The following is a 14,450-nucleotide window of genomic DNA, read 5'->3' as shown; positions in this document are numbered from 1 at the left end:
CTAAAGCCTGCTATGAACTTATTGCCTAGCCTAGAAATCTAGACGCACCCTAGCGGGCAAAAATATTTTGGCCTAGCGGGATGGTCTAGGGTCGCACCGTTGAGGCCAAGCCTGCACTAGGCTCCAGACCAGCCTAGCCAATCAGAACGCTCTATCTGTGTATGGAGTCTTGAGCCCGCCTTCGGCTTCCGATATTGACGCCAGGGGTCCCCTTGCGTCCTCGTTCGACTAGTTGGGTGTGAGACCACGTTGCACAACCATAGAGAAAAACATAATATGGATGAGGCTAACGAAGCGCGCTCGTTTGAATCGGCTTTGGAAGAGTTAGGCTTTTCTTTGAAGGTTGAGCAGAAAGAAGCACTCAAGTCATTCGTTTTAAAGAAGGATGTACAGTATTTGCTGTTTTGCCGACCGGCTACGATTGGTCACAAATGCTGGCCTATTACGTGCAGAGGCAGTTTGAAAGACAACTGTTCATCCCACCCACAGGCTTCAGCTCTGTGAATGGTTCGACCACAGACTATACATTTCTGTATAGTTTGGCTTGCCAGGCTACTTATTGCCTGCAAATGTACAAAAAGTTGTATGAAACAATGCAAATACAGAGCAGCATCACTGCAGTGTACTGCTTTATGTTTCTGTGAGTGAGAATATCAGAGAGTGTAAAGCTGTGTTAATTTCTTTGCTTCTTGACCGAGACAAAAGTGGTCATTGAATTCAGCATGGAATCTTATATGTTATGTTATTAATTAAATTATGTAACTATTCAAAGCTCAGCTGCAGCTCCAGAACTACTGGTTCTTTGTTCTGTTTCTTGTTATGCAGGCCTACATTAAAAAGACAAAAAAAGAGAAAAAACTAAAACAAAAAAACAACAAAAAAACGCCATATTTGGTGGCCATTTTTAATTTTTTTAAAAACGTATCTTATATTTTAAAGTTTAAAAAGGCCTTCTATGTGAAAGTGTGCTCATATTAATATGCATCATGGTGAAATGTGTTATTGTATTTAAAGTTTTGGCAGCTTTTAATCCATTTTCCCATTACAAAATCCATATTTGGCGGCCATTTTGAAAAATGGCCGCCATGACCCCCAGGGGTCAGATTTTGAGCGCCTACGGTCCTAAATCTGATCAGACCCCCTTTGTGAGCCTTCGTACCAAATTTCATGCTTTTATCGCAAAGTGATCGATTTTTGCGCTTAGCCGCCCTACTAGTGAAGCATTTTTTGTTTTGAAATTCTCTGATTCTGTATCATTGACCCTGTTAGGTGTTTGGGGTAAAAATGCAGCATAAATTCACAAAAGGCAAAAACAAGTACTGTCGTGGAAAATGTCCACTTTCCGAATCCCATTAAGAATGACTATATAGGCCTACTAATTAGCAATCTGGAACAAGGCGTCTGATGGAGACAAAGAAGACAGGAGATCTCTGAACACTGTTGATCTTTATTCCCCGTATTGCAGTGATAATACAGCCCAAACAATGTTCAGACCAACCGTCAGACAATAGGAAAGGTGAGGTGTCATCCACTGGGCCCCCTGATGAGATCCTTCCTGTCTTTTATTCCCCTGGGCCCTGAGAAGTGCCCCTCTCGTGCCATCCCCAAAAACACCCTTTAGCCAATCAGCGTTGAGCTAGGTCAAGTGTATTGGTGGAAATCACCTTCCTAATCTTTCTCCTCTGACTGTTGGTTTGATTTGCTCAAGATAGTAATGACCTTGAAACGCTCACAGCAAATGCAATAGGCCCAGAAGCCTACAGTAAAGGCAGTAGGCCCAATATAACAGCTTATGCAACCATGAATGCAGCCTTTGAATCATGAAAAAACACCACAGTACCGCACAGGCACGCCAACCGTACGACAGAGTTCACGACGCCGGAGACAGGTTGCAAATACTCAAGGTTCCTCTTTCTCTCGTTCTTCCTCTCCTTCCCTCACCTCTCCACCTCCTGTCCTCCGTGCCTCAGGGTGCCATGGGCTCAGGTGCGGAAACAGCACTTCAGCGCGGGTGTGAACAAGCGCTCGCTGGACTGCATCGACAAGGCTGCCTTCTTTGTCACGCTGGACGACCAGGAGGAGGGAATGATGGGCGATGACCCCGAGGGCAACCTGGATCGCTACGCCAAGTCCCTCCTGCACGGGAAATGCTATGACAGGTTGGCTTGCATAGTCAAGTGTGAAGTGTGTGTGTGGGAGGGGGGGGGGCTTTCCGAGTTCATTTTCCCATGCATTCTCATTTTGGTTGCACAATGTATTTGTTTATTTCTGTCTTGGTTTCTGTCCCAGTCTCTCCATGTCTCTGGCTAATGTCCCATTTCTCTCTCTCTCTCTCTCTCTCTCTCTCTCTCTCTCTCTCTCTCCCCCATACGCATAGATGGTTTGACAAGTCCTTCTCAGTGGTGATCTATAAGAATGGGAAGAATGGCTTGAATGCGGAACACTCCTGGGCAGATGCTCCCACTGTGGCCCATCTCTGGGAGGTGGGTTAGGCCGCTCTCGGTTTGCTCATTAATCCTCCCTGTTTAACATTAACGTCTATTAGCAGGGTCATTTGGTCTTCCACATCGTATCACATCAACCCGGTTGTTGATCAACTACATGTGTTTCATACTCATTTCTTAGAACTAGGTCACTTTAGTCTTACATTTGGAAGAGAAAAGAATGGATCATTGAATCATTCATGACTCAAGCTACTTGTGACAGTGAGGATTTTCACCTGTTTCAGTGGCCTAGTTCAAATCAGACATGTTACCACAACACTAAAATCACCAAATGTGATCTGAATTGAATGTGGAGGATCGAAACCTCATCTAAATCACAGCTCTGTACAGTTCCTACTACAGGTTTGAGTAGACCTTCAAGATCATGTGAACTCTCACTCTTTCTCATTATGGCCCATGATTCTTTGTGAGATAGTCAAATGTGTCAGAATGTGAGAGCTGTTTATGGTCCTCCTTAAGGCCAAGTCATAATAATGATCCTATCTTGCAGTTCGCCCTGGCCACAGATGCCTTTCAGCTTGGTTACACCACCGATGGAAATTGCAGAGGAGAAGTGGAACGATCTCTGCCCCCTCCTCAGAGGCTGAGCTGGGAAATTCCAGTAGAGGTGGGAAATACAAACACACATGCACACACACACACACATACACACGCATGTTTGCACTTGCAATTTTGCTTATTTTTGTACATGCAAGGGCACACACACAGACTCTCAAATGACCTTTCTCAGTGCTAGTTGGAAAATTCCCTTGTGGGTGTTAGCTTGGCTGTTGAATAGTCAGCTAGGCCTGGTGACTGGAGAGATTGACTCAGTTGACTCAGAGAGATGGTGTGTGTTCACTCTCATCACCTACACACAAGTAACCACACCATTAAAGCCACCGACCCCGTGAGGGGTGGAAAGAAGTTCACAATATCTTACTGTTTGCATTCTCAAAAGGGTAATTTTTTTTATGTCAATTAATCACATTTAAGAAAAGCCTTCCGCCTGACCCCCTCCGATTTACCCAAGGAAATTTCAGGGGGAAGATGCTTCCTAGTTGTTAAGGAACATTTCTGCACATTACTGTCATCATCATTTTTTTTATTAAAACAAAATGGGGAAGGATGTCGGAGGTATTTTTAGCATTGTGTATAGCAGGGGTTCGCCATAGATTTGGTTCCAAGGACCCCTTTTTGGGGAGAAATCTTTCTGAGGACCCTTTCATGATGGGAACAATTAAGCATGCCATTTGTATTCTCTGAAGTTGTTGCCAGGTCCACTATCCCGTGTTTTCTGGCAGATGTAACTTTGTCTTTTGTCAAGTTTGGATTTTGCATCACATGGACTGACTCAAATATTTGTACACCTTCATCAACTCGCTAGCTGACAAATAAGCCAAGCGAAGCAGCAGTAGGAGTAGTTCTTCATGACCTGAGTGAAGTTTTTCAAGTTAAACATTAATATGGGAGGCAATAGACACAATTTGCTTGTATTATGGGTGAAAAGGGGTGTCATCTAATATGATTTTTTTTTTAATTTCTAAAAAACTCTTTATAATTTAAAGCAAATTATTTTGTGGACCCCATGGTGTACGGACCCTACTTTGAGTATGTATATTTTCCTGCTTTTTTACTTTTGCCAATCACATCCATGAGAACTGGAAGGAGTGGGCAGCAGCCACACGTTGTGTAGATCCCGCCCATTACGTCCACTTAAACTTTTTGGGCAAAAAGAAAAAAGATGTGCAAAGATTTGCAAAACCTTTCGACTCACAAAAGATTTTGGCCTGCAGGCAAAGGATTTGTAGCCTGACTCTCGCCAGACCCTTGTAGTTCCGCCATGCTCCACCAGAGGCGTTTCGCTGAGCTCCACACAAGGGTCTGGACGCGAGGGCAATCCAAACCCCTGCCACAGTGATCAAAAAATGAGCAGCCAATCAGGAGCGCCGAAGCGAGTGTTTGATTCAAATAACAATGGCGGCACGCAGCGAGGAGTCTTGTGCTGACATTGATTCTGCTATTTCAACCGTTTTGTCGAATCTATCGAGTATTCATTCTTTCAGAGAATAGTTTTGAAGACATTTGTTGGTGGCAAGGATGTTTTTACTCTTCTTCCGACCGGGTTTGGCAAGAACTTGAAGAAGCCTAGCACGTCATTCAAGATAACAGGCAAGTGGTTTATCAAATCACATGCGAGGATGTTTTACAAGGACCCGCCTTCAGAAATACATCTCCTATAGAGAAGTCCCAGATCCTTGTGTGAAGCAGACAGCGAACTACAGGATCTGGCGAAAGTCAGGTTAAAGGATTTGGGCTCAAAATGACTTTTTAATGACTTTTTAATTTTTTGCTGGCATGAAAACCACACAAGATTGACTCCATAGAGTTATAGTCTAAAAGTAGCAATCTAGTAATCTGACCTGATCCTAACAAAACATTTCTAAAATGGTAGTTTGTGTCTTGGCAATATAGTTGGAAATGCTGAGCTGTAAAAACAATGTTTCACATGCCATGTGTTATAAACTTGATTTTCAAGATGCCACGAGCCAGGACATGAGGTTCAAGGTGAATTTCTAGTTGGCTGTGAAAAATTCTAGTTGACTGTAAAATAACTTTAAAAAAAAAAGTGGCACACTGTTTTTACGGTGTTCTTAATTTACATCTTTATTCATTTAAATTAATTGACTCTTTGATGGACTGACGCTCAAGCTACAGTGCTAAAGGAGACCACAAGAACAACACACACACACACACACACACACACACACACACACTGTTGGGTCATTGTTGAGGAATTCACCCTGCAGCACAGCACAGCACAGCAGGAAATGCACCTCTGGGTTTTCCCCTGGCTGATTGTTGCCAACTGCTCTGACACTGCTCTGACGCTGCTCTACTAAAGCAAAATGGCTGCAATCAGACTGGACATGGGCTTGCAATGAGATGAGATCCACTTTTTTATGTTGTAAGCGTTGTGAGTGCTGCTCATGTGCCCAGCGCACTTTGCTTTTGGTGCGCAGGTACTGTATGTGGAATGAGGAAACACAAGAACATCCTGTGTGGAAATGTTTTCAGTTGGAATTAAACAAATCATATTTATCATACAAGCCTTTTTTTAAAAAAAAAAAGAAAAAGTTAATGCCTGTTTTGTTCACATATTGTATTTAAATAAGTATTCATTCGTGTCTTGAGAACTATGAGACATTACCTCATTATCAGGCTCAATAATTTAGTCCATGTTCACATGATATTTTTAGGCTTTGGTTTAAGTTCATATTCTCTACAATTTGCGTGTAAAATGGTCTGGCCCTCCTCCTATTCTTCTTTCCTTGTTTCCCTCACGAAGGAGGGGAATTCTCCCATGGGCGTAAGGGTGCGTCAGTAAAAAAAAGCGTAACTGCGCGCATTTCACTCACGATTTCTGGCGTTCACTTAAGTCTGTCATTTACGCGTGATAGAGGTTACGTTACGTTTTTTGGGAGGAGCAACCAAAAATCTGGGCGTTTCTTATATACTTCTCTCTCGTGTCTTATATACAACTCTTGCGTGCATTCTGCCATGGCTTAAGCACATATCCAGCTACACGCTCCGGTGGGTAGGGTTGGGTATCGTTTGAATTTGAACGATTCCGATTCCGATTTCGATTCCTTGTTTCGATTCCGGTTCCTAACGATTCTCGATTCCGATTCTTGTAAAAGACAGGGTCAAAAAAGTTTGGATATTTTAAATGAGCTAGCTAACCAACGGTCTTTCTGAATGACATTTACTATACATTTCTCACAGGGCTGTTTTCAACTACAATATATATCGTCTTCTTGTTGCCTCAGCTCGGTTATGCAAACACCTTCTTCGTTGGTGTTTAGCAGCTTGTTCTTCCGGTTCGCGGACTGGGAATCGATACTAGGAATTGAAATTTAAACTTTTGAACGATTCCAGGAGAATTGGAAAGCTAGTCCCGGTTCCCATCGATTCTCGATTCTCGATACCCAACCCTACCGGTGGGCTGTAAAATAAAACCTTAAATACCTTAAAATATGTTTTTTGAGCTGTTGATTGATTGAAGTTACTCATAAGTGGTGACCTACTCTATTACCGGGGTTGATATTGACAAAAATCGTGTTTCCCGAGAAAAGTTTCGTATGATTTTGTATTGGAGATATAGCTCTCCGCGCCTTCTACAAGTTGAAACATGCCATGGCATTTTGGTCCAAAATGCTATTGGAATGCTGACGTAGTCCTGGACTTCTCGTCCAACTCTACGTCACCGGGTCGTTACAAATTAGGAATGAAACGCCCCAACACCTGCTGCCCTGATTAGCCTACCTGTGATGAGCCATGTCTGCAGCACTCATTCCCAGATTGACACGAAATCACCATGATGTTGATTGGCTGCAGCAGGTCTGCACTCCCTTCCAAATTTTCAAAACGTCCTGCCCATTTTGAAAGCCTTTTTCAGAATGGGTGGAGTTATGGGGTGAAGTTACACTGTAAGGTCGAGCGCCACTTCAAGGTGAAACAGCATATTGCTCGATGTTGGCAGTAGGCCTAGTTCTAAATACATGTTACAAAACTTTACAAGTGAACATTACAGTATCAAATCTGATGCTTAATAAACTGATACAGCTTCATGTTTTCATGCACACGTGGCATATTTCCTGACATTACCTTATCCATGAGGCTACATTGTTAAATAGTGAAAATCCCGTTATAATCACCCGCTTGGAGCTTGCCGACTGTGCATCTTTAATTTTAACTTGATGTGAAGTCATAATCCCATACCCTACTTTGTTCGAATCTGTCCGTTTCTTTCCAACTTGAAGTCATCCATACATTTGCACAGAGGTCTGCACTGATTTCAAACTTTTGAGATGTGGGTGTGTCAGAAGCTGGGACGGCAGAATACGCGTAAAACAGAAGTGCGCAACTGAAATGCGTAAAAAAAAAGTGTGTGTGTGAAGGGGAGAATTCCCCCCAAAATGAATTAGATGGACTTGACAGGACAAAGGATGGACAGATAGAGAAATGTTCTGCACTCCAGATTTTCCCATAACTCTCTCTCTCTCTCTCTCTCTCTCAGGTCCAGCAGCAGGAGATGGCCTCTTTGACTGTGGCACAGACCTTGGCTGATGACGTTGACTGCCATGTTTTCCCCTTCCGGGACTTTGGGAAAGGCCAGATAAAGAAGCTCAAGATGAGTCCTGATGGTTTCATTCAACTAGCTCTGCAGCTGGCCTACTACCGGGTGAGAATATACTCACTCACACACTAACACACAAACACACACATATGTTAACATTACTGACTGACTAGTGGAGGTGTAATAAGTATCATCACATTAGTCTATTTTTTAGAAAGGGGAAGGACACAACATTTCCCAAGTGAAAAGGAAGATTCTGAACTTCTTCTTCTCCCTTTCCTTTTTCTGGTGTGTAGAATAGAGGTGGGTTTTGCCTGACGTACGAGGCCTCGATGACGCGGCTCTTCCGTGAAGGTCGGACTGAAACGGTGCGCTCGTGCTCCAATGAGAGCTGTGCCTTTGTGCAGGCCCTGGAGGCAGGAGAGGTAAGCCAGGATGGGGATCTCTCTCCACATGTTCCTGACAGGACACCAGGGTTACGTGCATTGGTGCTTTCCATGAAAGGAATCCATCTCGTGTGGAATGTACTAAACATGCCAACATTTTTGGAGGAATTAGCTTATTCATCATCTCCCCCAGAGTTATAGGAGATGATGCAAACCCTTCTAGCCTCTGTGCATGTAGTAACTCCGTCTGAAGCTGGCCATTTCCCAAAAGTGACAAAATAACTCAAAAGAACATTGTTCTATTTACATTTTACGACTAGTATAAACATTTACCTACTTGGAACTACATTCTCATTCACGGGAAGTACTGCCACTGCAGCTTTTCAGTTGCTGTGTGCTAATCACTTCGCCCAAGTGGCAATGCTTTTTCTGAACGAGAACATAGTCCCAAGTTTGCGTCTGCTTAAAGAGGAACTATGCAGGATTGGCGATTTCATCTCTGGTTTCGGTTTCGTTGTTCGTTTTCGCTCGTTTTATGCTTGCATTTTCTCTGCAGAGCTTCCCCGACAGCTTTAGCGTGTATATTTGTACATGTATAGGCTATATTTAAATATATAAATTGCAAGAGTGGTTCTTCGTCTCAGACTTCCAGATGTAAACAAAGAGCGATCGTCTCCTGCAGAAAGTTGCATAGGGTCTCTTTAATAAATCACTTATTTGTAGCCATATGTTGTAAGTATAAAGTTGCAACATGTAAATGGGGAAAATGGTCACAACAATTATGTTTTTTATTTGTATGATTTTAGTTATAGTATTTAGCAAATATTTTGTCCAAAGTGACATACAGAATATGAACATTACAATAGTTAAAAATGGAAAGAAAATTGGTTAGCCAAAATTGTAATAATATCAATAACAATATCAGATATCAATAGTGAAAATAAAGCAAACATATACTAACCATAACTCAAGAGAATTAATTAATTAAATGTAAGCTCAAGCATCTTTAATCCCCTCCTGAAACAAGTTCATCAACCGTCTTTAGTTAAGTCTAATTGGAAAGAAATTCAGATTAAGGACATACGTTCATAGAATGTCTTAATTGTTATCTTTATCATTATGTGGGACCCTACCATTATCATACAATCCTACTGTCAATAACAGTGTGAAGTGTATTTAGGGCACAGGCAGCTAGAAATGGCGTAACTTCACTTACAGCACCTTTAACTATCTGCATCAGCTTTCAAGTGTCATATCTTCATATTTTTGGACAAGCTTGAGAAGCGTTCTCTAATGACATAATTTCTATTTCTCAGTCACCAGAGCATTGCAAAAACCTCTTCCGATTGGCTGTTGAGAGGCACCAGAACTTGTACCGATTGGCCATGACCGGCTCTGGTATCGACCGCCACCTCTTCTGTCTGTACGTTGTGTCCAAATACCTAGGAGTGGAGTCTCCTTTCCTCAAAGAAGTGAGTTCTGAGACTGATGCAAAATACTGATGAGACGAATATCAAGATGATGGAAGGCACTGGAATAATCTTTATATTGAGGGCTGAATACATGAATGAATACGTGTATTGTATTGTGTATTGTGAATTGTCTTCTGAAGCAGTTTTAAAATTGAGACTGATTGATTAAATCCGGCTCTGAAGAAGCCTTATGTGCAGCTACAGTATCCCATCAATATGTTTCCTTGAACAATCTTTTGTGTGTGTGTGTGTGTGTGTGTGTGTGTGTGTGTGTGTGTGTGTGTGTGTGTGTGTGTGTGTGTGTGTGTGTGTGTGTGTGTGTGTGTGTGTGTGTGTGTGTGTGTGTGTGTGTGTGTGTGTGTGTGTGTGTGTGTGTGTGTGTGTGTGTGTGTGTGTGTCTTGTGCCTCTCTCCAGGTGCTTTCAGAGCCATGGCGCCTGTCCACCTCTCAGACTCCTGTTCAGCAGATGGAGTTGTTTGATCTGGTGAACCATCCTGAGTACATCTCCTTGGGAGGGGGCTTTGGGCCTGTAAGTCTCTCCCTTTCAAAGACTAAATATCAGGGCAACTTACCCTCATATAGTGATCTCACTGTACAATTGTGTTTTTTGTGTCAGGTAGCGGACGATGGCTATGGGGTGTCCTACATCATCGTGGGAGACAACATGATCAACTTCCATGTCTCCTGCAAGCACTCCTGTTCGGAGACGGTGAGAGGCACACACTACCAAGCACCAGTGCATGTACACACCCAAAGATAGCCCCTTAAACTATAGGTCAGCAACAGGCCCGCCAGCAATATTATTTGGGCCGCTAGATTATTGTGGTAATTTTTTTTTTTTTTTTAAATAAGAAATAACACATTAATATATTAATATAATAATATCTTACAATATCTATTTACAAATAGCCTATTCACCAATCAGACTGTAGGTGCATAAACAAATATGACAACCCCAGAATGCAATAGGATCTTGCTAACCTACTCTGTGCATAGCCCTCTGCCAACGTGTATGTTGTGTTGTGTACAATGTTGTGTATTTGTACCGCTCTCTGGAGCGGATAGGCCACCTTGAAGGTGCCACTCTGCCTCGTTGGCTAGTCTGATATTATTTTCAAACAGCGACAGGGTCGTTGCATATCAGGTGCACAAGCTTTGTGTTTGTGAAACTGGGTAAGATGAATGGCAAGTTTTCTTTCTATTCCTCTTAAAGAGGAACTATGCGGGTTTGGCGATTTCTTCACTGTTTTCTCGTTTTACGCTTGCAGGTTTCTCTGCAGAGCTTCCCCTGCAGCTTTAGCTTGTAGATATTACAACACTCCTCAATCGGTCAGTCTGCCTTTTCATGAGTATGATCGCGAGGCTGTGAGACTTTCTGTTTGTCAGTGCACCGGCCTGCTGGCCCGAAGTTGCAAGGGTGTTTTTTCCGCTCACAGACACTAGGTGGAAGCGAAACAGCCACCATTCAACCCGAAAAAAGACATAGAACCATTCCAATGGCTCCCAAGCTGTTCAGTTATGGTAAATTAAGCTAAAAAACCCTGCATAGTTCTCCTTTAAAGGGACACTTCACTGATTAGCATTAAGCTCATCATGAGCTTAATTAGCATTAAGCTCATCATTCCCTCAGTTTGCCTTGAGATGGGAGAAATATGGATTTCAATGAAACCCATGAATAGGACTTCCTGCTTTCAATGATGTAAAATGATGATTTTTACATCATTGAAAGCAGGAAGTCCAACATTGAAATCCGTATTTCTCCCATTTCAAGGCAAACTGAGGGAATGATGCACGACCATTCAAAAACATGACTGGTTTTCTAAAGATACAAATGCTAATCGGTGAAGTGTCCCTTTAATAGGCTCTGTGTTTGCGGTAAAACATACCTCTTAGACTTTTTGACCTAGACATTTTCTCCCAGTTAACTCCAGTAGTTCGTTCCTCACTCTACATGCTAATATTTCTTGTAGGCGAACAATAAACATTGTAACACTATCAATGTCAGAAGGTTGGTCAACCAAATATTTAAGAATGAAAGTGGGCTAGGTTAATTTATAAGTCTCCATATTAAACAGTCCATCATTGCCAAATGTAGTAGCTTAACCTAGGGTATTTACTAATATTGAAAGGGTAAAACAGTTAGTCAAGGCCATTTAATTATTCAGGTAGTAGACCATAAATGGGCTCATGCATGGTTTGATTTTTTTCACTAGTTATTTTTATCCATTCTCCAAGTAGATGCATGTGTAGATCATCCACCGGAGCTGTGTTTAAAATGAGTTTACTCTGGCCAGCGGCCCGCCGTCTATTCGCTATGAAAACCATGTTTACAAGACTGACGTCTCAGTAAAACTGCTTAGGTTTGCAAAGTCAGTTTATGATGGGGTGGGAGATGTTTGGAGCATGGTCTCTGGAGCATTTTTTTACATATTGCTTGAAATACTCTTCACGCCCCCATTGAAACCAATTAATTAAAAGTTTTCACACAAAAAATGGAACGTTTTAGTGGCCTCTAGAACGAATAATCCAGGAAAAACACTAGCCAATCATACTGAACGAACTGTTAACGATGATTGGATTCTAATGCTTCTATCAAACTGCAATCTGCTCCTCCCTCCCGCTCGTGAAAAAGCATCGCACATTCCTGTACTCTGGAGGCGTGGCTTCGGGGGGAAGTCTGAAGAAAGGGGTTGGGATTTTTGACCTGTGTATTTTCAACATGCAGCTTTGCTGGAATCGTTTTCCAGGATCTTCTACCCTACCTTTTAAATGTGCAGTCAGAGATTGTACGCAATTTCAAACCCATAATGTTTTTGTTGCCCTCATGATTGAGGCTCATCCTGTGAGTACCAAAAAAAAACCCTGTTTCAAAACGGTTCCGAAAACTGGAATCAAACAAATTCGGGACAGCCTGTCCCCCAAACAAAGATTAAACGCTGTGTGTTCTCTGGGAATACTGAAGGGAGGGGTGAGCTATCTCTCCGGAGTGTTTTGTTTGGCAACTAGAGAAAGCCCTTGTGACGGCACGGAAAGACGGCTGACGGGAGGAAATAGACCCCACCGGAGCCAGAAATTGGGTTAGCAGATCATTGTGGCAGTAGCCCAGGCTTTACTAAGCTATGACCTACACCCTACTAAGCTACAGCACGCCATAATGACAAAATACCCCTAGAGTCAGCGACAGTAGGGGCGGAAGATGACTTACCGGTGATGGACATAGTTACTGACCCTGGTGTGTGTGTGTGGTTGGCAGAAGGTTACAAGTCTAAAGGGCCTGAAAATCCATCAAGGGAAAAAGAAGCGCTTGGTAGAGGGACCACAGGTTAGCCGCATTGATAGCTACTTCTTAATAAGTGCATCAAGTCTGTCGGTTGAGGTTCAGCGACAGGAAGTAACCCACAGTTGACAGGACATACGTACCCCTGATGTTGAGGAAGGTTCTAGCGCTGAGGCAGAAATGTATGTTATTTTCCCATAGAAAAAATATCAAGGTACCGGATCTCCTTATTTGGACAAAGATGGTGGCTTTTTAGAAGGCGAACTTCAGAGGTCTATTCCCAGGCTAGCTTACAGGTATACTGTAGGTCAAAGATCTTTACATAATGATTAAATGGGAAGCACTCAGTTATGGCTCAGTCCATAACAGGACAGACCAACCTAATCAACCTAGACCATGCCAAGATTGGTTGAGAGTATTTGGATATTTTGTTGTGGTAATATGGTGGTAGCATGGAGCGCAAGCTAAAATAAGCTAGCTGGTTTGTTGCAATATGGTATTAGGCCCTGTGTCCACCAATCGCGTTTTTTGCGCCGACAGGGACAATTTTCAATATAAAGTTAATGTCACTTCTCTTTATAAACCGTCTCTGGTTTTGGTGACATACCAACAATGAACACTTCTCGAAGCGCCAAGAAAAGGAGGTTGAGGGCGCTCTCAGCGTAAAAAACGCGATTGGTGGACACAGCACCTTATGGTGGCAGCATGGAGGGAAGTGTCCCTAGGACACTGGTGGGCCTAACTTAAAGCGACACTAAAGCAATTTTCCTCTGTCACGCGAACGCTATTTGTTTATCCAGCAACGATGTCCACAGACAAGGTAGATTATGTTGCATGATTTTATGAAAGTATGATGTATTGCGACATCGAAGCAAGTCAAATGTGTGGTTTATTATGTCTCATTCCATCGTACTACAGAACCGCTACCCAATCTGGTAAACTTACATAGTGCGGTTATAGCCGACAGAGGGAGTTGATGAACCACTGAAATGATTTTGGAACATTATTTTAAGAAATACAAATAAAAAAAATAAAAAAATGCTTGGTGCACTGGTACACAGTCATGATGGAACAGGAAGTGGCCATCCTCAAACTGTTCCCACAAGGTTGGGAGCATGGAAAGGTCCAAAATCTCTTGGTTAATGCTGAAGCAGAGGCCAAGCCCAGCTCAGGGATGGCCCCTTCCTGTTCTAACATGACTGTGCACCAGTGCACCAAGTAAGGTCCATAAAGACATGGATGACAGAGTTTGGTGTGGATGAACTTGACTGAATTAGAGCACAGACTGAGAGCCAGTCGCCTCGTCTAACATCAGTGAGTCACATATGCGCTTCTGGAAGAATGGTCAGAAACTCCCATAAACACACTCCTAAACCTCGTGGGAAGCCTTCCCAGAAGAGTTGAAGCTGTTATAGCTCCAAAGAGTGGACCGACGTCATATTAAACCCTATGGAATAATGTTGGGATGTAACCAAAGTTCATATGGGGGTCAAGGCAGATGACCCAATACTGGCCTTTTGTTCTAACCAGTTCAGGTCAAGAACTGGTTAGAACGGAAACATTAAAATGCTGTTTCTGTTCAGAACGAACCAATTGGGAAATAATTCTGGTTCAAAGCCCTGAATAAAACAACAATGTCAATGTCAATGGCCTAATGACACAAAAACAATACTAAATTATATAAGCCATAAA

General features: G+C 42.6%; 1 protein-coding gene across 1 annotated transcript in view; it reads left to right on the top strand.

Annotated features, from left to right (window-relative positions):
- The window catches only part of cpt1a2b (carnitine palmitoyltransferase 1A2b), a 39,564-nt gene that overhangs the window by 23,874 nt on the left and 1,240 nt on the right, over nucleotides 1-14,450 (top strand). The window contains exons 11-18 of the mRNA XM_062532177.1: nucleotides 1,971-2,159; nucleotides 2,378-2,483; nucleotides 2,995-3,111; nucleotides 7,564-7,728; nucleotides 7,920-8,048; nucleotides 9,326-9,481; nucleotides 9,897-10,010; nucleotides 10,098-10,190. Coding sequence (XP_062388161.1) covers nucleotides 1,971-2,159; nucleotides 2,378-2,483; nucleotides 2,995-3,111; nucleotides 7,564-7,728; nucleotides 7,920-8,048; nucleotides 9,326-9,481; nucleotides 9,897-10,010; nucleotides 10,098-10,190 — 1,069 coding nt within the window. The remainder of the gene's footprint in view (nucleotides 1-1,970; nucleotides 2,160-2,377; nucleotides 2,484-2,994; nucleotides 3,112-7,563; nucleotides 7,729-7,919; nucleotides 8,049-9,325; nucleotides 9,482-9,896; nucleotides 10,011-10,097; nucleotides 10,191-14,450) is intronic.

Source organism: Sardina pilchardus, chromosome 3 (assembly GCF_963854185.1).
Source record: "Sardina pilchardus chromosome 3, fSarPil1.1, whole genome shotgun sequence".
Taxonomy (NCBI): Eukaryota; Metazoa; Chordata; class Actinopteri; order Clupeiformes; family Clupeidae; genus Sardina; species Sardina pilchardus.
Note: the sequence above shows the minus strand (reverse complement) of the source record. Positions and strands in the feature narration are given on the sequence as shown.